The sequence below is a fragment of the Capra hircus genome, chromosome 26 (genome assembly GCF_001704415.2).
Source record: "Capra hircus breed San Clemente chromosome 26, ASM170441v1, whole genome shotgun sequence".
In the NCBI taxonomy this organism is placed as follows: domain Eukaryota; kingdom Metazoa; phylum Chordata; class Mammalia; order Artiodactyla; family Bovidae; genus Capra; species Capra hircus.
This window is the reverse complement of record NC_030833.1, coordinates 10,181,397-10,202,952: the sequence shown is the minus strand read 5'-3', so window position 1 is coordinate 10,202,952 and position 21,556 is coordinate 10,181,397. Positions and strand designations below refer to the sequence as shown.

Sequence of the window (21,556 nt, the reverse complement as noted above, 5' to 3'; positions counted from 1 at the left end):
GAATTCTCCAGGCAAGAATACTGGAGTGGGTTGCCATTTCCTACTCCAGGGCATCTTCCCAACCCAGGGATCAAATCCGCATCTCTTGCATTGGCAGGTGGATTCTTTACCACTGCACCACCTGGGAAGCCCGTGTATCAGTAGTACTTAGCTATATATGTAAACACAAGGAAGCAAGAGAAGTAGGGTCCTCTCTTACCGAGCTTACATTTGAGAGAAATCTACTAGTGAGGACTACTTAAAGTATCTCTGCTATTGTTCAGTAACATCTTCAAACTGGTAGTTTGTCCCAGTGAGGCAGATATCAAGCTCCAGCCTCCTCATTTACTCCCTGTGTAGGTAAATTCATCCAGCCCAAATGCCTTCTGCCAAAACTCCTATTCCTGGCAACTCCTCCAAGCTCTTGCTTAAATGAGGGTCCAGCCTTAAGCATTATCAACATTATCTCTTCTTCTAAGCTCCTGTCAGGCCCTTTTTTTCCCCAAGACTAGACCCTGTTTTGACATTAAAGATTTCCCTGATGTACATCTCAGTCAAAAGACAACGTTATACTTAAAAACTGATTCTGAGAGATTATATTAAGTACAATAATCATTTTATGATACTTTCCCAAACTGCCTTTTAACTATGCATGTTTTCATGAACCAAATCATGGATTTTTTTTTTACAAAATCAAATTTAACTTTTCCATCTTTTCCTTTGTGATATTTCTCATTCTGTGTTTAGAAAGCACTTTATCAACTAAAGAGTAGACTATATAATTTATACTGTCTTCAAGTTTCTTATGATATAGTTTTAACTTTTATTGCTTTTACACCAAAATTCATTTAAAACTCTATGTGACGGGTATTACACTTAGCGTTTATCACACATTATCTCATTTCATTTTAATAACCCTGTAAGTATTATTATCTCCATTTTTTAGATTAATTGAAAGATGAAATGACTTGCTCATGGGTCACCCAAGGATCTCTCATTTCAAAGCCCAGAATCTTTCCAAGCTTTGTTTCTCCCTGGTTGCTGGACGTAGAGAATGGAACCAAACCTGGAAGGTCCTACCCCTCTAGTCTGCTCCACTTCCCCTGAAACTCACTCAAGCTGGCCACCAGGAGGGCGGGCCATACCACATAACAACAGGAGCTTCAAGAATCAGAGAATATAATATGGAAACAGAGAAGGGAACAACTGCCTCTATGTGGAGCAGTCACAGGGCCTCGTAGACAACACAGCATCTAGGCTCGGCCTGAGGCAGGGTGTGACATGAAGAGGCTGTGACATGAAGAGGCTGGGGGCAGGGAAGGGAACACAGAGTGAGGTAAACAGAGTCAAAAGGAAGGACAAGTGAAAGGCAGGGGCAGTCTTACCTCATAAGGCTGAAGGCACAGCCTGAGAGGAGAACGCAAGTATCAGTAATACTTGAATAGCACTTTGTAAACTGCTCCCATGTCCACTGGTTCTGCGGCCAGTAAGTGAAGACCTGGCCTGAACCTTGGTTTGGTACTGAGTCCAGCGTCCCTTCATGTGCCCCGCTGCTTCCCCTCTCTGACTCCTTTCCCAAAGTCTCACCATCTTCTCCAATTAATTCCTTTTCAACCACAGCTCACACCCATATCTAGTTCTCTGATGATCTAAGAGTTTTTGTTATCTCACAATTTTATCACTGGATTTTCAGTTTTAAATTGCAGAACCATTATGAGAATTAGAGGAGAAAGTGAGTCGGGCACCTAGAAGTCTACCTGGGCTATAATGAAGCTCAATACAAGTAAGTCCTTTGCTCTTCCCTAATCAATTTACGGATTTTAAAAAGTTCTCTCAAACTAACTGAAACCTCCTTGCTGACAGCTTCTGCCCAGACTTCTCCAGCTCCCCTTTAACACCAGGGCAGCTTACAGAGGATAAAGTCAATGTGAGACAGTTATGGGAGGAAGGAGACAAAACAAGGCTCTATAATAGATTGATCTGGGCTTCTTTGATGGCTGAGTGGTAAAGACTCTGCGAGTGCAGGAGACACAGGTTCCATCCCTGATCTGGGAAGATCCCACATACTGCAGAGCAACTAAGCCCATGCACCACAACCACTGGGCCTGTGCTCCAGAGCCTGGGGGTGGCAACTGCTGAGTCCATGTGCCGCAACTCCTGAGTCCATGTGCCGCAACTGCTGAGTCCATGTGCCGCAACTCCTGAGTCCATGTGCCGCAACTGCTGAGTCCATGTGCCGCAAACCTGTGTGACCTAGAGCATGTGCCCAGCAACAAAAAGAGCCACTGCAATGAGAAGCCCGAGCACCACAATTAGAGAGCAGTCCCTACTCACCACAATAAGAGAAAACCCGCACAGCACTGAAGACTCAGCACAGAGAAAAATAAATAGATAAAAAAAATAAAATAAGTAAAATGGACTGATTTCGCACTACCTGATAAAATGAGGGCAGTGATCTGCTGTGAAGGTGAACAGCTCTGTAGCTACTGGAAGTCTTATAAAACAGAGTGTGCATTCATCTCATTTATGGTATTGAAGAATACACATCCTGACAAAATGATCACTCCTAAACTATCAAATAAATGCCTCACAAAAGATACCAATAGCAATATTAAGGTCAATGAGTAACCTCTTACCTCCAAAGGTGAGCTGCAAAGGAATCTTGTGAACTGTAGAATCACATTCGAATAGAATCAGTTCCATCCAATGAAGGAGCAGCAAAAGAGAACACAAAAAAAAGGGAAAATTATTACAAAATTTTCCAAAAAGAGCATATCAAGCGAACCTAAATGTCCATATATAATGCTTCATACACTATATAATTCATTTACAGAGCACAGAAAAGCTCAATCTAGACCACAGCATGAGTTTAAATATTTGTCAAAATCTGTATAAAACAAATAAAACACAACAAATATTTTATTTTTTAAAGTTTTATGTCACAACCCTTATGCAATAAAACAATCCACGTAATAAAGGAGGAATCAACAATATAAATGCCACAGGCAAAGTTAGGTAAATGCCTAACTTCAGAGAAGAAAAAGATATAAACCAAAACGGAAAGCAAGAACAGAGGGAAATTAAAAAGTCAAAACCAAGAGGGCAGGTTGGTTAAGTGATAATGAACTAAAGGGGAAGTTATTTCTCTAGAACCCAGGCCATTCTGCACTTCCTCTTTTTTCAACCTCATACACATATTTTTACTCTCTTCTCTTTGACTTATAAATTTCATAAATTATAAATTTATGGCTTATAAATTTCATCTGAAACTAAGTGTTACATACTGTTTCTCAGCATTTAAGTAAAGAAACAAATTTTGGAACTGGGGAGGAGCTTGAAAACTGACAAAGCAAACTGCGGGTTAGCTCTGAGATGAGGACTGTTACATACCTTTATACATATTCATGATGGTAATCTTGTTTTCTTACATGTTATTTACAAAATCAACACTCCAAATCCTTTGAGACTTATTGTAATAATAAAAAAGCCAAATAATATAAACTCTGGATCTTACTAAATGCAAATTAACTACACAATGTGATGGCAGGCCAGTTAGCAAGCACTCTTGAACTTCCTCTCCACAACAGAGCTAGCTAGTACTCACTGGGAATATAGATGTTTTGATTCTCTTTTAGAGATACACACTGAAATATTTCTCTATGAAATTACGTGATGTCTGCGATTTCCTTCGAAAGCACGGGGGGCTGGAAGGCAAGTTATGGTGGGCAATGTGCATATAAAACAAGAAGCGACATTATATGAAACTAGTGAGGACAGGAGATGAGTATATGAGGATTCATTATACAAGTCTCTCTACTTTGTGAATGCTTATAATTTTCATAACAAAGTTTAAAAAACATACCAGAAATTTCCTACCTCCAAATCTAAAGCAAGTAAATTCCTAAAAGATTACTGCTGCCAGTGTACTCCAAAGCCACATAATTAACTAGTAAGTATCATCTAGGCCTTAGATGATAAGGTATAATAAAATGTAGGCACTATTACGATTATTCTCTTAATTTAAATGATAGTAATATGCAACTCAATTATGTTAACTGCTAAAAGAGAACTTTCTGAAAGTGCAAGATATACCAAAGGTTTTTAATTTCATAATGCTGATATGAAGGACATAATTCTAATGAAATTTAAATTGCAACCTTTATAGTCTTGGATTCTTTTTACATTAGCCCAGCATAAAATAATCTCTACCCTTCCTCCCAAGAGTAAAAAGTGATAGCTGAAAGACTACTCAGTTTTCACAGCAGAGGAAAATGAGGCACGGTGCGCTTTTATATTAAAGTTGAGGAAGTTGCTACTATAGGGTTTCCACACTTTTCTCCAGTGTGTGCCTATTAACTGTACTATACATACTAAGTTAGAATTTAGAAGTATTTCTGGTTCAGTTGTAATTAATGAATTAATTATGATGGAAGTGTTAAATAAAATTCATATTTTATGGGAAGACAAGAAAAACTTAAACATAAAAAGCAGTGCCACGCCCTTCGGCTTCTCTCCCCTCTAAGACGCACGGTTCTCTGCATCACGCATCCGTCACACCTCCCCCATGAGCAGAAATACCTGCTCAGCCATGAAGAGCAACATCCTCCCAGCACCAGCAAGACAACTGCTTCACAGATAACATTCCTTCTTGATCCTGTAAGGGGTCACACGACCCATCACTTTGTACCTGCAGATCTGGATTGTGTATCATTTAATGCACAGGCCCCTCTGTCATAAAAGTTCTATAACTGTGTTTTGACTTCTAACAGGCAGAATAGTTCTTGGAGCTTTCTGAATGGCTTCCAGGTTATAATCCTCATTTTAGCTCACTGAACAAAAGGTTCTATTTCTTTCTTAGATCAACTGGACTGATTTTTTTGTCTAACAGAAATCACTTTAAATAACGAAAGAATAGCATATACTCTCCAACAAAACTACTGTCTCCTTGAAATTCAAATAATTTACATCTTTGTCATGTATTTATGTAACATTCCTGTTAGTTTTTTTCAAAACAGACCTAAAAATTCTTTTCCTGTTTGATGCTGCCAAAACATGAAATATATAAATTTCTCAATCAGCGAGGCTGTATAAACAGAATAACAAATCACAAGGCACACATTCACCATCCTATTCACAGGACTTGAGAAAGGATGAAAATGCTTCACCTCCTTTAGCGCACCAGAGAAACCCATTGCTATTTTCCCTCCAGTTAATTACTAATATTTAGTAAATTCATTCGTAATGAATGACACATAATATATTCAGTAGAAAAGAAGGTAATACTTTGAAAAACAACAATCATAAAAAGGCAGATATAATTTGTAAAGTACATTTTGTATATACACTAAAATTGATAATGAAAATAGACACCTTTTTAACAAATACCATGAAGTTAGATCAGTATCAAAAATGGTTCAATTTTGCTGTGAATGTAAACGTCTCTGAAAACAGAGCCAGTTATAATGTAAGGGGAGCAGAATCTGCCACCCCAAAATGTGTCTGTTTGGAATATTATTTAAGCTTGTTATTTTTAAGATATAGCAGACTGGGGAAAACTCTGAAAACCAAACAGGAGTTGCCTCTTTGCAAGAAAATATTTATTATACATTGGTAATGGAAATCTCCATTTGTAAGGGTGTCTCCCTTGCTATACCTGAGAGAGGAAGAAAATGTAGCCACCCTACCAAATACATAGAAATAAAGATAGCGAATTAGGTGACAGAGGAATATGTTTCAAACAAAGGAATAAGATAAAACCCTAGAAGAGGAACGAAGTGAAGAGGAGATATGCCATCTATCTGATAAAGAGGTCAAGGTAACGATCCTAAATATGCTCAAAGAACTTGGGACAGAACAGATCAACAGAGAAGTCAGATGTTTAACAAGGAGAAAATGTCAAATACAGAAAAGAACTAAACAGAGATGAAGAATACAATAACTAAAATAAACAATAACACTACCAGGCATCAACAGTAGATTAGATGACAGAGAGGAAGAGATCGGCAAGCTGGAAGGTAAACAGTGGAAATCACGGAAGCTAAACAGAAAAAAAGAGTAAGGACTTCCCTGGTGGCCCAGTGGTTAAGAATCCGTCTGCCAATGCAGGGGACACAGGTTCGCCATCCCTGCTCCGGGAAGATCCCACGTGCCATGGAGCAACTAAGCCCGTGCGCCTCAACTACTGAGCCCACATTATAGAGTGCGAGGCGCCAACTACTGAGCCCGGGAAACCAGAGAAAGCCGCACGCAGCAACAAAGACCCAGTGCAGCCAAAACTCAATCAGTCAATCAATTTTTTAAAAAAGAAAGAAAAAAGAAATGAGGACAGCTTAGGAGACCTCATGCAGCACTCCAGGAACTAACATTCTCATGTGCAGGAGTCCCACAAGGAGGAGAGAGAGACAAAGGGTAGAGAACATACACATACAATCAACAGCTAAAAGCTTCCCTAACCTGTAAGAGGAACCAGACATCTAAGTGCAGGAAGCACAGACAGCCCAAACAGGATCAACAGAAAGATCACACACAAGACACACCATACTTAAAATGGCAAAAATTAAAGATAAAGCTACAACAAAGGAGGCAAGAATACACAATGGGGGAAAGACAGTCTCCTCAATAAATGGTGTTGGGAAAACTGGACAGCTAAATGGAAAAGAATCAAACCGGACTACTCTCTCACATCAAGCACAAAAGTAAATTTTAAATGCATTAAAGACTTAAATTTATTTTAAAAAATATTTTATTGAAGTATAGTTGATTTACACTGTTGTATTCATTTCTGTTGTACAGCCAAGTGACTTAGTCATATATATATATAAATTCTGTTCTTTCCCACAATGGTTTATCACAGGATATTGAGCACAGTTCTCTGTGCAACACAGTAGGACCCTATTGTTTACCCATTCATATAAAATAGTTTGCACCTGCTAATTCCAAACTCCCAATCTTTTCCCCCAACCCTTCTTCCTCCTTGGCAACCACAAGTCTCTTCTCCATGTAAAGATTTCAATTTAAATGTAAGATGTGAAACCACAAAATTCTGGAAGAAAACAGAGGCAGTAACTCTTCGACATCAGTCTTAGTAATATTTGGGGGGATGTCTCCTTAGGCAAGGGACATAAAAGCGAAAATAAACAAATAAGACTACTTCAAACTAAAAAACCTTTGTGCACAGAGAAGGAAATTATCAACATAATGTAAAGGTTACCTACTGAATAGGAAAAGATATCTGCAAACGATGTATCTGGTACAGGGTTACTATCCAAAATATACAACTCAACATCAAGAAAACAAACACCCGGATTAAGAAATGGGCAGAGGAACTGACTAGACATTTTCCAAAGAAGATATACAGATGGCCAACAGGCACAAGAAAAGATGCTCAACATTACTTATCATCAGAGCAATGCAAATCAAAACCACAACGAGGCAGCAACCTCACACCTGTTAAAATGGTTATTACCAAAAAGACAACAAACAACAAGTACTGGCAAGAGTGTGGAAGAAAGGGAACCCAGGTGCACTGCTGGTAGGAATGTAAACTGGCACAGCCACTATGGAAAGCAGTATAGATTCCTCAAACAATTCAAAATAGATGTACCATATGATCAAACAATTCCATTCCCATGTATCTAACCAAAGAATATGAAAGCACTAATTCAAAAAGATATATGCACCCATATGCTCATGGCAGCATTATTTATAATAGCTAAGAAACAAAAGCAACCTAAATACCCATTAACAGATGGATACGGCCATGTGGTTCACACACACACACACACTCTCTCTCTCTTTCTCTCTCTCTCTCTCTTCTCTCTCTCTCTCCCCCCTCCCTCCTAGTTCTCCCCCCTCCCCCTCCCTCCCTCTCCCCCCCCTCCCCCCCCCAAATGGAACTTTCTTTTTCAGCTGTGCCATGCAGCATCTGGGGTATCTTAATTCTCTGATCAAGGACTGAACCTGCGCCCCCTACAGTGGAAGCGTGGAGTCTTAACTACTGCACCACCAGGGAAGTCCTCACACAATAGAATATCACTCAGCCATAAAAAATGGAATCTTCTGATCCCTTTCAATCTTTCAATCTGAGATCCTACATGCCATGTGGCCTTAAACAATTACTTAATTAATTAAAATGAAATGTTGCCATTTGCAACAAATGGACAGACCTAGAGGATATTATGATAAATGAAAGAAGTCAGAGAAAAATACAGTAGGATTTCACTCATATTTGGAACCTAAAGAACAAAACAAATGAATAAACAAGAAAAGTTATAGACACAGAGAACAAACAGGTGGTTGCCAGAGGGGAAGAGGGTGAGGGGGGAGAGAAGTAGCTGAGGGAAATTAAGAGGTACAAACTTCCAGTTGCAAAATAAATGAGTCACAGGTATGAGGTGTATAGCATGTGGAATATAGTCAGTAACAGTGCAACACTTTTGTTCGGTGACAGATCATATTGACAATTATCACGGTGATCATTCTAAAACGCACAGAAATATCAAATCACATGTAACAGAAACTAACATAGCCTTGTAGAAGAGTTACACTTCAAAAACAAAAACTCATAGAAAAAGAAATCAGATTTCCACAGGCAGTGGTAGGGGGAAGGAAAACTGGATAAAGGCAGTCAAAAAGTACAAACTTCTAGTTATAAGATAATTAAGTACAAGAGTTATACACACAACATGATAAATATAATTAACACTGCTCCATGCTAAATATGAAAGTTTTTAACAGTAAATCCTAAGAGTTCTCATTGTAAGGAAAAAAATTTTTTTGATTTCTTAAATGAGATGATGGATGCTTACTAAATTTATTAAGATCATCAGTTCATGGTGTCAGTCAAATCGTTACACTGTATATCTTAAACTTATACAGCTCTATATGTCAATTATTTTTATTTTTCAATAAAACTGGAAAAAAAATAAAAAGAGGAAAGGGACACATACGGATCAGTACTATCGCTGCAAAGTCACTCACTCACCTTGCTTCTCTTGCAGCATTCCCACTCACCACTCCTAGTACCATTATTCTATTAACCATCAGCAGCCTATCTCATAACACCTCATTCCTTTCAGAGAAGCACTTAATGCTTACCAAAATTTTCTAAACAGTTTTCCAAGGACACAAAATTGCAGTTAAACCTCCTGTCACTTACAATGAGTAAATTCTTTCTTTTTCCAAGACTTTTTATTAACAATGACAGTTTCAGGGGGCAGAGAGGAGTGGAGGAATAAAAAGAAGAATACACACTATTAATTTTGCCAGAATAGCCCAGGAAAACTATTAATATAATCAACTATTTATCTTTATAACATTAAATATCCAACATATAAGTAATTTAAGCTAATATATGCCTGAAATGCCCTTTTCTGTGTAATAAGGATCATGTTAAGTTCCTATATAAAGAAGAAGCACCAAACAGCATATTTTATAAGGTAAGCCACAGCTTTTCCCCTAAACCAAAGAATATCAGTGTGGTGTACCTATTTGTCAAAGTGGAATTCTTAATCTTAAAACTGCTCACATGAATTATCCAGAATTTTTTTGCATTAACAAAATACTTCTGCTGCTCCTGTTTCTTGGCCTGTCACCCCAGTACATGGTGTGCTGTGCTTTGCTCAGTCACGGCTAATTCTTAAAAAAGAAGTCTGACCATATTAGGCTATGATCTAATAAGATATTTCTTTAAATTTTATAATAAGCAAGCTAAATCATACAAAATGTAAAATATTAAAGTTTTTCTATCAGGAATATGGAAGTTTTAATTAAGAGTCAATTATAATAAGCTAAACTCTCTCCTCATCCCATTTAAGAAGTCATCAACAGAATGAAAATTAAACCTGTACATAATAGGAAGTTAAAACTAAGGCTTGAGAACTAAGACCCTGTTTATCCTAATTTTAGTGGGGAGTAAAAAGAGCTGCTGCTGCTGCTGCTAAGTCGCTTCAGTCGTGTCCGACTCTGTGTGACCCCAAAGACGGCAGTCCACCAGGCTCCCCCATCCCTGGGATTCTCCAGGCAAGAACACTGGAGTGGGTTGCCATTTCCTTCTCCAATGAATGAAAGTGAAAAGCAAAAGTGACATCGCTCAGTCGTGTCCAACTCTTAGCGACCCCATGGACTGCAGCCCACCAGCCTCCTCCATCCATGGGATTTTCCAGGCAAGAGTACTGGAGTGGGGTGCCACTGCCTTCTCCAGTAAAAAGAGCAGATTTAGGTAATTCTGCAAATTGTGAGCAATGCAGCTGAAAGACATGACCACCTGTACTGCCATTTCTGGTCAGACCTAGAACCTTGGACAGGACATGAAACTTCAGTAAATCTTAAAAGATGACAATGAAAGCCTTATTTACAGTCTAACATATTTAAACCTATGTCTTCTGAGCCATTACATTTTCTTTTTTTCTCTGACGGAAAGAACAGTGATCTAAGAATTAGTCTGGAATCTTACTAGCTCTAGCTACTTGAGTACTTAAATTATCTGTCTTAGTTTTCTATCCACAAAACGATTTCAGCCTAATCACCTTCACCCATGGTGTCCTCTGGCATGCCAAGTTCCCAAGACACTCTAAAAAATGACTCCGTGGCCAAATAAGTTTGAGAAATGCTGCATACTATTGCTGTCTCACCTCCCCTTCTTCATCTTACAGAAAGAAGTACAAGATAAACAGACAAATTACAGGCCCTGAGAATCCCTGCCGTCAAATGAGAAACTATACTGTATCCCAATATAGCTGGAAAAACAAAAAACCCTCCAGCTTCATTCAATCTAGTGCTTTGCAGAATACATACCCAGAGTTCTGTTTGTTGGTTGGTTTTTAATTTCATGTAACATTTATTACCATTTCACAGAACCAATATTCCACAAAACTTATTCTAAGAAACACTGGTCACTGCCAGCTCTGAACCGTTTTTCCCCATCTATACTTAGTAGAAATGCTTACTGAAAATATTCAGCATGGCTGTTTAGTGTCTGAAAAATCTAATATAAACTATCAATGAGTCAATGGCTCTTTCCCCCCACTTTAATTAAGAGTTGTGGTCCCCAGCCAATAATATCTCTTAAGGGGATCCTTGTAATATTTAGCACTTTGGAATGGTGAAGGGACTAACGCTCAAGTCCACACCATGAAAAGAACTGTAATAAATGACTCTTAAAAGATTAATACCTGCCCAGAATTACAAAAGTCCATTAACACTAACACACAGAGTGAGCTGTGAATGTTTTGCTCATAGGGTTGATTCCAGTTTGCTAATGCACATCCTAATTAGTGAGCTACTTCAGTGCATGTTCTTTTACTACTTGCAACTCTTCCCCCAATTTCTAAGAGCAACAGGGATTTGAGCTATAATTAAGTCATTCACTAACACCTACCTCATGTGTTCACTCTAATAATTGAATATTTTATAAATAGTGGCTCTGTATCCATTAACACAAATAGTGTACATCTGAACTTATTAAAACTTCATTATTTACTACCTCCAACTTTGGTGTTTGTTTCTAAAATTAAAAGGTTACATTCAAAACATGAGTCTATAAATCCAGGGAAGAAAGTCGTAATTTTATTGAAGAGGTGCACTCAAAGAGAATGGAATCTAAAAGAATTTTGTTGCCTTTCAACACTACCAGCAGTGAAAAAAGCACCACAGAGTTCACATCAAAATGCAAAGAAAAGGAGTTCTTGGTAAAGTCACCAAAAGGAATACCCACTAGAGACAGACACAAGTGCTGGCAATGTCATGTGCTGAGCGGCTCGCTTCTCTAGTGAGAGGATCATTCTACCCCAGGACCCTATCACCTGCTTGTTTGTAATATTAAGTAAGTTAAGAACCAGCACAAAATATTAAAAAAACTCTCACAAGAAGTGTGGAAGTAAGTTTAGAAGTGTGTTTAAGAGAAAAGGTACCTTAGCATTTCTTTAAAGTCAATGTTGGGACCAAATTTTTATGTTGTAAGAGAAACCTTTAAATCTGTTGCTTTCTTAATCTATAAATTAAGTGTACAAAAATGCAACAAAATGGGAAAGTTTTAAAATTCCATTCTTCTAAAAATACTTGCCTAGGTATTGAATATAGGCATTTCCAGATTGGGAAAAGATATTTAGAATATACATGTACAGGCAGCCCTCCATACTTTTCCATCCACAGACTCAATCAACCACAGATGGAAACAAATATATATATATTTTTTTTTAATTTCAGAAAGGTCCAAAAAGAGCACATAATATGTAAAAATCCGATAGGCTGTACATCTAAGATTTATGCACCTCAATATATATAAATTTAAAAATTAACTTTAGGGTTTCCCTGGCGGTCCAATGGTTAAGAATCTGCCTTGCAATGCAGGGGACAGTGGTTTGATTTCTGCTCCAGGGAGATCCCACGTGCTGCAGGGCAACTAAGCCCATGCACCACAACTACAGAGCCTGTGCTCTGGAGCCCACGAGCCACAGTTACTGAAGCCCACAGGCCCTGGCGCTTGCGCTCCACACTAAGAGAAGCCACCGCAGTGAGAAGCCCGCACACCGCAGCTAGAGAGTAGTCCCCGCTCACAGCAAAGAGAGAAGCCCGTAAGCAGCAACTGAGACCCAGTGCAGCCAAATCAATCAATCAATATTTTAAAAAACTATTTTTTTAAAAGGAAACAGAAAGTATTCAATTTCTCCTGGGGAATTTTTGTCAAAATCATTGAAATCAGAATTTTACAACTAAGAGGAATCTTGGCAGTTATCTAATCCAACTCCTTTAGTTTATACCTAAACTATGGTCCAGAAATGTTACATTATTTTACAGTCAGCAACAAAACTAGGGTTAGAACCTAGATGCTTTTTCCAATCCATGATTCCCTTTGTTATACCCATGACTAAACAGCACTATTCATTAGAATTGACAAAGGAAGCAACAAAGTCCAGGGATACCAAGTCTGAGTGCTATAAAACAACAGTGACATGTGGTGATATGCAGGTATTCAGGTAACAAGTCTACAACAAAACATGAACATTTTTATGATAATGAATACCAGTCAATGAACAGCAAAAATGGGAGATCAGAAAACAAAGCCTTCAGAAGCGACACAGACGAGACGGGAGACGCCCCACTCCGTTTTCCAGCCTCAGCAGTGCCCTGCCGTTCTGTGACCACATCAGGCCTGAGGTGCACCACCCAGAGATGCACACAGGGGCACGCTCTTCATCCAGGGGTCTGCCAAGGAGCCCCTCTCCTCAGAGCCGCTCCTGACATCCTCATATAATTATCACCACCACCATTCCCCGTCTCTCACCTCCTCTTCCCTTTTCTTGTTAGCGCACATTCTCCTGACACTGTACAGCATACTTGTTTATTCATCCTCCTCAGCTCAGTTCAGCTGCTCAGTCATGTCCGACTCTTTGCGACCCATGAACCGCAGCACGCCAGGCCTCCCTGTCCATCACCGACTCCCAGAGTCCACCCAAACCCATGTCCATTGAGTCAGTGATGCCATCCAACCATCTCATCCTCTGTGGTCCTCTTCTCCTCCTGCCTTCAATCTTTCCCAGCATTAGGGTCTTTTCAAATGAGTCAGCTCTTCCCTAAGTATTGGGAATTTCAGCTTCAACATCAGTCCTTCCAATGAACAACCAGGACTGATCTCCTTTAGGACGGACTGGTTGGATCTCTTTGACCATAGCCTTGACTAGACGGACCTTTGTTGGCAAAGTAATGTCTCTGCTTTTTAATATGTTGTCTAGGTTGGTCATAACTTTCCTCCCAACCATCCTCCTCACTATCACATCATCTCCTCCAGGGAAAGAGCGTTTCTCTCCCCTTCCCTGTGCTACATCCCCGGAGCCTAAAGTGACACCTGGCACACAGCAGGGACTCAGCAAATATTTGCGGCTTAACTGCCTGGATGCATTCATTCATTTGTAAATTGGATTAATCAATTCATAAACAAGTAAATGAATTTTCAACTCTTTTTGCCTATTATGTCTTCACGGCCACTGGTTACTTTGCAAAACTGGGTCATCTGCCCAAGGTGAGATGCCACAGAGATGTAGTCATCGGTAACATAAAGCTGGTATCAAGTGAAGAAACACCAGTGTCCTTTTCGTCAGATCTCCCCAGGACCACCTATGTCCTCAATACACTCCTTTAATTTCCTGCAGAGAAACTTCCAATATTATTTCTGGGAGCAACTACTCAACAGATTACTGAGGACAAAACTAGGTATCACTTAAATGGCAATAAGTTGATAAAAGAATTCAAACTGACCTTGAAAAATGGGTATCTTTCAAAAATGTGAATGACATGAATTAGGGATAGCAGAAAATACCACAAAACCTAGAAATAAAAATTAGCAAGAAAGCACAGCCAAAATAAAATTTACTTTAAAAGCTCTCTGGCCACACACTAAGAAACTGAATATATTATCAGCAACTGAATTATTAAAAATACTTGACTATATTAACCACCATACTAATAATGGTTATAGGCACTACTTTCCATACGTATCAGACCAACCAATTCCAAGCAAGATCAAATATCTCCACATCATGCCAGGTACATATACTGGATTGACCAAAAAGTTCTGAACTTTTGAGGCAACCCCGTATTGCCAATACTCTTTAAATATTATTGCTATTTTAATATTTTAAACATTAATGCAAACTTCTGAAAAGAAATCTTTAAAATACTGGTTAGCTAAAATGTGCAGAGGACCATGTCTTATTCATCTACGCATCCCCAAGACCTACCATGGTGACTGGAACATGCTGGGAATCACACATTTATATGACTGGTTGAACAGAACAATCACACTCCTCCACAGACCAGGAGCCACTCTAAGTGTGAAACTTTGAGCTATTTCTAGAATGACTGTCATGGAAAAGCCAGTGTGTATGTTACTTTACAGACAATATTTATAGACCTAGACATATTCTGGATTTTAAAAATCACATATATAATGTATATATTTTACTTTTATAATTAACTACTGACTGGAAGGAAATCAACTGCTTTTTAATCATGCAAGCAGTTAGCTAAGTTATTTGGCATATCAAATGAATTTCCACAGCAAAAACACAAACTTTCCTTGTTTAGGCCAGCCAGACCTCAATAGGTGGCATTGTTCACTTGTCAAGTCATTACCAGGAGGTTGTAAAACCAGAGGCTCCTCAGACTTAATGGAAAAAGCAGACCTGAAATACAAAAACTACAGAAAAACGGCAATGGTGCTCCCAACAAGATGATCCCTTTCACGTGAGTTCTGCACACACTAAAATGTACTTAACTTTCTCAACACTCTCCCTCAGCTTTTACTTTGTACAAGACAACTGTCAAGAGCTTTGACATCATATGAATTTCCCTTTGGTTTCACATCACAGGTTTCAAGAACACATGTTCTTTCTTGTAGTTTTCCATTTGGCAACAGTGAGTTCTCTCTCCAGCTGTTTCTGAAAAATGGTCAACGTAGCCGCCCATTCATTCAATGAACGTTCCACTGGGCATCTACTCCATTCCTGGCACTCTGCACTGTGCATTTCTTTTGACTCTGGCAGAGAATTTTTATAAGTCAGTGTATGAACACAAATTATACCACAGATTATGGTGGTCTAATAAAACATAGCTTATTTTCAAAAGGAGGGATCTATTCGCAGAGTAAGCAAGAAGCTCCACCACCAGAGGCAAGGCACAGAAACAGCCACAGTTCCTTTATTTCCAGTTCTAAGTAAAGCAATTAAGAAATATACACATGAATCTTCACCAAATTATATATTTTAGAAGTTGCAGGTGGTATAATAGGATTTTAAAGAGTAAAATTACACGTTGATGAACCAAACTGAATGGTTTGAGTATTACTACTTTTTTCTTTTGAAAGAACTAATTCTAATATTAAAATTTAAAACATATGACATCTTTTAATTCAAACAAATATAAGAATTAAAATGGAAGAACAAAACGAGGAAAACTATAATTTGCAAATGCTGGCTGGACGAACCAGAAGTATCACTTGTTTGCCCTTGAGCTCGGTGTCTCTGATGCTTCCGAATGGCTTGTCATCGTCCACAGCCTAGCAACTCGTTTAGCTGATGATTATCTAGCCAAGCACCTTTGCCCTGACTTAGTTCTCACCAGCCCCATGTGCTGTTCTCCCCATGCTCACAAATGAGGAACCTGAAGAGTGGAAGCAGAGGAAGCAGAAACCTGCTCCAAGCCACACAGGTAGTAAGTGGGGAAGACTTAAGGCAAGTGTCTGATCGGAGTCCACACTGTTACCCGTGATGCTCCTCAGACTATCTGATATCAATATTCTCATCCAAAATGTCCAGAACGATAAACACACCAAGGCTATCTACTAGTACTGGTATCATCTTCACACTATTCAAGCCAGATCATTTATCACAGGGCACGTCTCTCCTCCTGCAGGTGGTTAATCAAGAATCAGCATCCACTCAGTGCCACGCGTTAAATTTGACACCAAACATCCTGCTCAAAGTCTCATTCTTTAGCTTCCAGAAGACAGTATAAGTAGCTACATATTAGCTATAAACTATTATATTAAAGTATACCTCAAGAGATCAATTAGCAAACTACTCTAGAATTTCAGACATTCAAACCCCAGAAGAAAGCAAAAAAGGTTAAAATGAGGACTCAAAAAGGCAGGTCCTAGTGCTTCTGTCCCCAGCGTGCAGAAGAAACCGTCCAGCTCCCTTTCCCATTTTCCCCTTGACTGTTAGTTAACTTCACTAACAATTAACTTGGTGATCCACTCTTCTCTTACACCTGTTCTGCCTTCCTTTAGTTACCCGCTGCTGACCTACTGTGTAATTTGCTCATTTAGTACAGCTACTCTCAAATGACTACCTCTGACCACTCCCTCCCACCCTAGGATGTGAGCGCCACAGGAGCAAGGGATCACTGATCTGACTTACTCACTCATTTGCTGACTAGAGCAAACGCCTCTCAGACACCACAAGGCACACAGCATGTGCTCAATAAATATTTTTACAAACACATCAAGAAACCACAAATTAGGAAGGGCAAGAATGCCAAACTAGACAAACACCACAAAAACCAAGCACAGAAAGAGAAGGGAAACAGGAGGAAATAGAGTCACTTTAGGGAAAAAAAAAGCAGTTAGTGTGAGGGCATGTGGTACACAGCAATGCTGTGAGGGCAGAGCATGCCTGCGGACAGGAGGGCCACTGTCACAAGTCTTGCTCAGCGTTCTGGGACAGAAGGCAGGGAAGAACACGACACATTTGGAAAAGACTCATTTCAAATGGTCAGAATACATAAAATCTTAACAATGAAAATGTTTCAATTGTCTGGAAAGTTTGCTTTATGTTGAACAGTTCATTCACTGGTGTCGGTTATTTGAGGTTAATTATTTCGGCCCACTTTTATGCTTTCACATGGCAACACCATGGTCCAGTGCAAAAAGCTCTTAAATTTGGAGACACTGCTCTGCCACTCACCACCTGCGTTACCCTGGACAAATTAATTCTCTAAGTAAGAGGAGTGAATCCATACCCTACCCATACCCTCTATACAATCACGAAGGTCCTATCTCTAATGCTTTATGATGCTACGATTTTATGATCTGAGACAAGTTTTGGAAATTCTTGACCTAAAGAAAAAACTTTTAGGAAAAAATGTTCCCACTGCTGGTTTAACTCTACCCCTATGCATTTTCCTCAGAATTAACAGTATGACATGGGGATAGAACCATAGCCTCTGCTCTAATTTAAGTAAATGATTTTAAAACCTTGATAATTTAACTATTATTAATAAAAAATGTCATGCAGCACACCTCAAGAGAGATTATGACACAGAACTGTCCTGACTTAGGGGCTGCTCACAGGGGCTGCCTTCTGTCCCAGAACGCTGAGCAAGACTTGTGACAGTGGCCCTCCTGTCCGCAGGCATGCTCTGCCCTCACAGCATTGCTGGGTACCACATGCCCTCACACTAACTGCCTTTTTTTCCCCTAAAGTTACTCTATGCGGCTTTTTTGACTAAATTGTACAAATGTTGCCCTCTACTTCAAGCCCTCTACTTTACTCAAAAAGTAGCCTGAAAAAATATCTTAATATTCCAAAATGCTCACCCTTTGCCATCACTCAAATTCTATTGATTATGACAGTTAGGTATTTATAAAATAGTATATACCTATCCTATACAAAATTGTCTGGTTTCTCTGCATAATTGAAGGAAAATGTCAGTACAATACACTGAATAAGTTTCTAAACATAGGCTGTTGTTATTATTTTCCTATACATAGAGTAAGGCTATTAAGAAGGGAAAACAAATCTGAAAGCTCCTCTCTAGGTTAAGTGCTGGAAAATACTTACATCTTTAACAAGCAAAGAATCATTTGTAATTATCATGTTCAATGCCTCAATGCAAAGGAAGTCTTATAAATGGCAGAAGAAAAACATCCATACTTCTTAGGCTGTAAAGACACACCCCACAGGGACCGAGCCTGATGTTCAGAGCAAACCTGTTCTGTATCTAGAGCACCACCTGGCGGCCAGAGTGAGACAACAGTCTGGTGTTCTCAATACACTACTGCTTCCTCTCAGTTCTCCAGGGGTCAGAAGAGACCCATGGCAACCTTCTCTTTACCACGCTTACCATCTTATCATTCATGCCTGACTCTAACACAACTTTCCCCAAAATAAATATCCCTCAGAAGCAGAGGTCTCCTGATGTGTGAGTCTCTCGCAGTAAGTTCTCTGAACTAATTTTAGAAAACAGTGCTTTCTGAGAAAGCAGGATAGCATGAAATGACCTCAATCACTGTAATTTTTAAAGTTATGTAAGATTGCCTGATGGAATAAGCAGAAAAAAAAAGTATTTATAGATAAAAGAGCATAATTTCAGGGACAACAAACAAAAGGTGGCAAGCGGAAACAACGCTAAGTGCTGACAGTGTTGAAGCTGGGCAATGGGCATACGGAGTTCACTGTACTATTATCTCTACAAACACCTGAAATTTTCCATTTTAAAGTTCTTTATAATATTAAGGTAAAAATACATAATTCAGATTTATTAATCCTAGTGTTGTCTCTCAAATAATATGTGAACTTCTTTCCAAAACGGCTTCTTAATCTAAAACTACTGTAAAAAACAAAGTTTGTTCATCTTCTTCTTTTTAAAAAGCCTGTTTAAAGATTTTACAATAAATGGTAAGTAACACTGTTGATGTCATGGCTACCTACGAACAAATGGAGAGTAAGTGTCTGGTGTTATTCAATTGTGTGCTTGTGGCCTAGGAAAACATTTCCACTATCTTCATCCATAGATTCAAAGAGCACTGTGTTTCAAACAATCTAAAGAGAAACAAAGATGATGGGCTCTGTGACCTATGCCAGAAAAGTGACTTTACTGTTGACAAAGACATCGAGCAGGGGATAAACCACTTTCATCTCCCACTATCGTATTCTCTTATTGCCAGCTTGTGAGTGTGTGACACAAAAAAAGGGAAAATGAAAACATGGAACAGGGTGACCATGAAGCCTGAGAACCTCCTCTGTTTAATTAGATAGAACAGCATGCTTATAGGAGGGAGTTCTCTGTAGTACAGACCTGTGAAAGTGAAAATCAAAGTCGCTCAGTCCTGTCTGACTCTGAGACCCCATGGACTTATACAGTCCACGGAATTCTCCAGGCCAGAATACTGGAGTGGGTAGCCGTTCCCTTCTCCAGGGGATCTTCCCAACCCAGGGATCGAACCCAGGTCTCCCGCATTGCAGGTGGATTTTTTACCAGCTGAGCCACAAGGGAAGCCCAGTACAGACCTGTAACAGGGACTTATTAAAAGGAGGCAGGTGTCCACTGCAGATAACAAAGCCACAGAACAAGCAGTTCAAGAAAGATCCTTGTGAACAATCCTTGTGAAGAATAAAGTCAGAGAAGTCACAACCCAAAGGCAGCATCTGCCCAGCCCCTCACCCCAACCAAGGAGTGGTCGGCAATGAAGAGGGGGCAGATAGCAACGGTGCCACCAGAAGGCCCTCCCCACGTGACACCAGACGCGCCCAATACACTGCCACACAGCGACTTGACGAGCAAATCACTCAAGCCAGGCTTACTTTCCATACTAACCCCAACTGTATCTCAGGCAGTATACAAAGCTGGTTTCTGTCACATGAGCAGAGAATCCCAAGCTTGGTTTTGACTCCTTTCGTTCCTCTTTGTGTTCAGTTGTATACACAGTACCTCCAAATTCAAAATGAGAGGAAGAGTTGTTCTGTATCAAACTATCTAAGCACTAAATGATATATATTAAAAAGAAAAAAAGGAGAGATAGGAATATATACTGCTCTTAAAATTTAAATTAAATTCCCTTTAATTCTATAATTCAACTATGATATGATACACACACATATAAACACAAAATCACATCACACGATTATCCTACAATGAGGACAGAAAGGGACACAGTGTAAGCCAACCTCTTGAGGACAGACTTCTTATAGACCAGACAAGGTCTAATCTATTGCTGCTTAAGAGTTTTATTAAGGAAATAAGCTGGACTCACTCATTAAATTTAATACAGCAGATCCCTATTCTAATTGAGAAAAATGTTGAGTCATTAAAGACACTCTTAGAAAGATTATTTTTAAACCTCATCGATATAAATATTCCTGGTCAGGACAACAGTCCTGTCGACTTCATGATCCCTTAGAATGCTTCTGCTTACTTCTTTCCACTTTTCTGTTCCCATCAGCATCAGTCTCTCACCTGTTTCATTAAACAATATAAAGTATAAATACAAAATTCTTTATATACATTTCAGCTTATGATCACAGAGGTCACCCAAAATAAGACACTTCTTCCTAACATTCTTTCCATACGCTAAAAACTAACTAAGGATACCAAAAAAAAAAAAAAAAATCCACAAAGTCTGAGACCAACTCGTTTGGGAGTGCTGTGGAGAAAGACATTCTCATACTCTGGAGTAAAGACAGTACAACCATGGAGGGAATTTGGCAATAACTAGCAAAATTCTATGAGCTCTTGTCCTTTGATGCACAGGTCAGATCAAGCAAAAAGTACACTTCCACCCAAAGGCACAATGACAAAAGTATACTATCTAAAACAGCAGAAGATTAGAAACAAGTCCCATGTCCATTAACTAGGGATTGCGTGAATAAACTACAATACATCCAATCAAGAAAAAATAAAAACAACAAAGAATGATTCAACACACAAAAAGAGATAAAGCAAACAGAGAAAACTAACCCGTGTTGAATCTAGATGATGGAAACAAGGTAGTCAGCATACCGTTCTCTCAATTTCCCTTTGTCTGAAAGTCCATAATAAAATCTGGAAAACCGTTCAGCCAATGCCTCAGAATTGTAATGCGACTACTGGAGCTATGGCTACAGCCTGTTCTTCACACAGTTTAGAAGAGCTGAGATCTACTGGCACTGAATACTATTAGATAATGGTATTATCTATAACATAGTAAAGTTTTAGCTAAAAATCCCATATTTGTATCCTATGGAATTACTTGTATTTTGAAAAACAAATATTCTTAAATGCTGGCTTTATATTGTATTATACAAAAGATAGGTCACAAATTACT

At 39.0% G+C, this 21,556-nt stretch overlaps 1 protein-coding gene across 7 annotated transcripts in view; it reads right to left on the bottom strand.

The window, feature by feature from the left end:
- Window positions 1–21,556, bottom strand: part of ATE1 (arginyltransferase 1) — a 164,964-nt gene that overhangs the window by 116,458 nt on the left and 26,950 nt on the right. For all 7 annotated transcript variants that reach the window (XM_018041398.1, XM_018041399.1, XM_018041397.1 and 4 more), the window contains exon 8: window positions 2,616–2,648. In XM_018041398.1, the coding sequence (XP_017896887.1) occupies window positions 2,616–2,648 (33 nt within the window). The remainder of the gene's footprint in view (window positions 1–2,615; window positions 2,649–21,556) is intronic.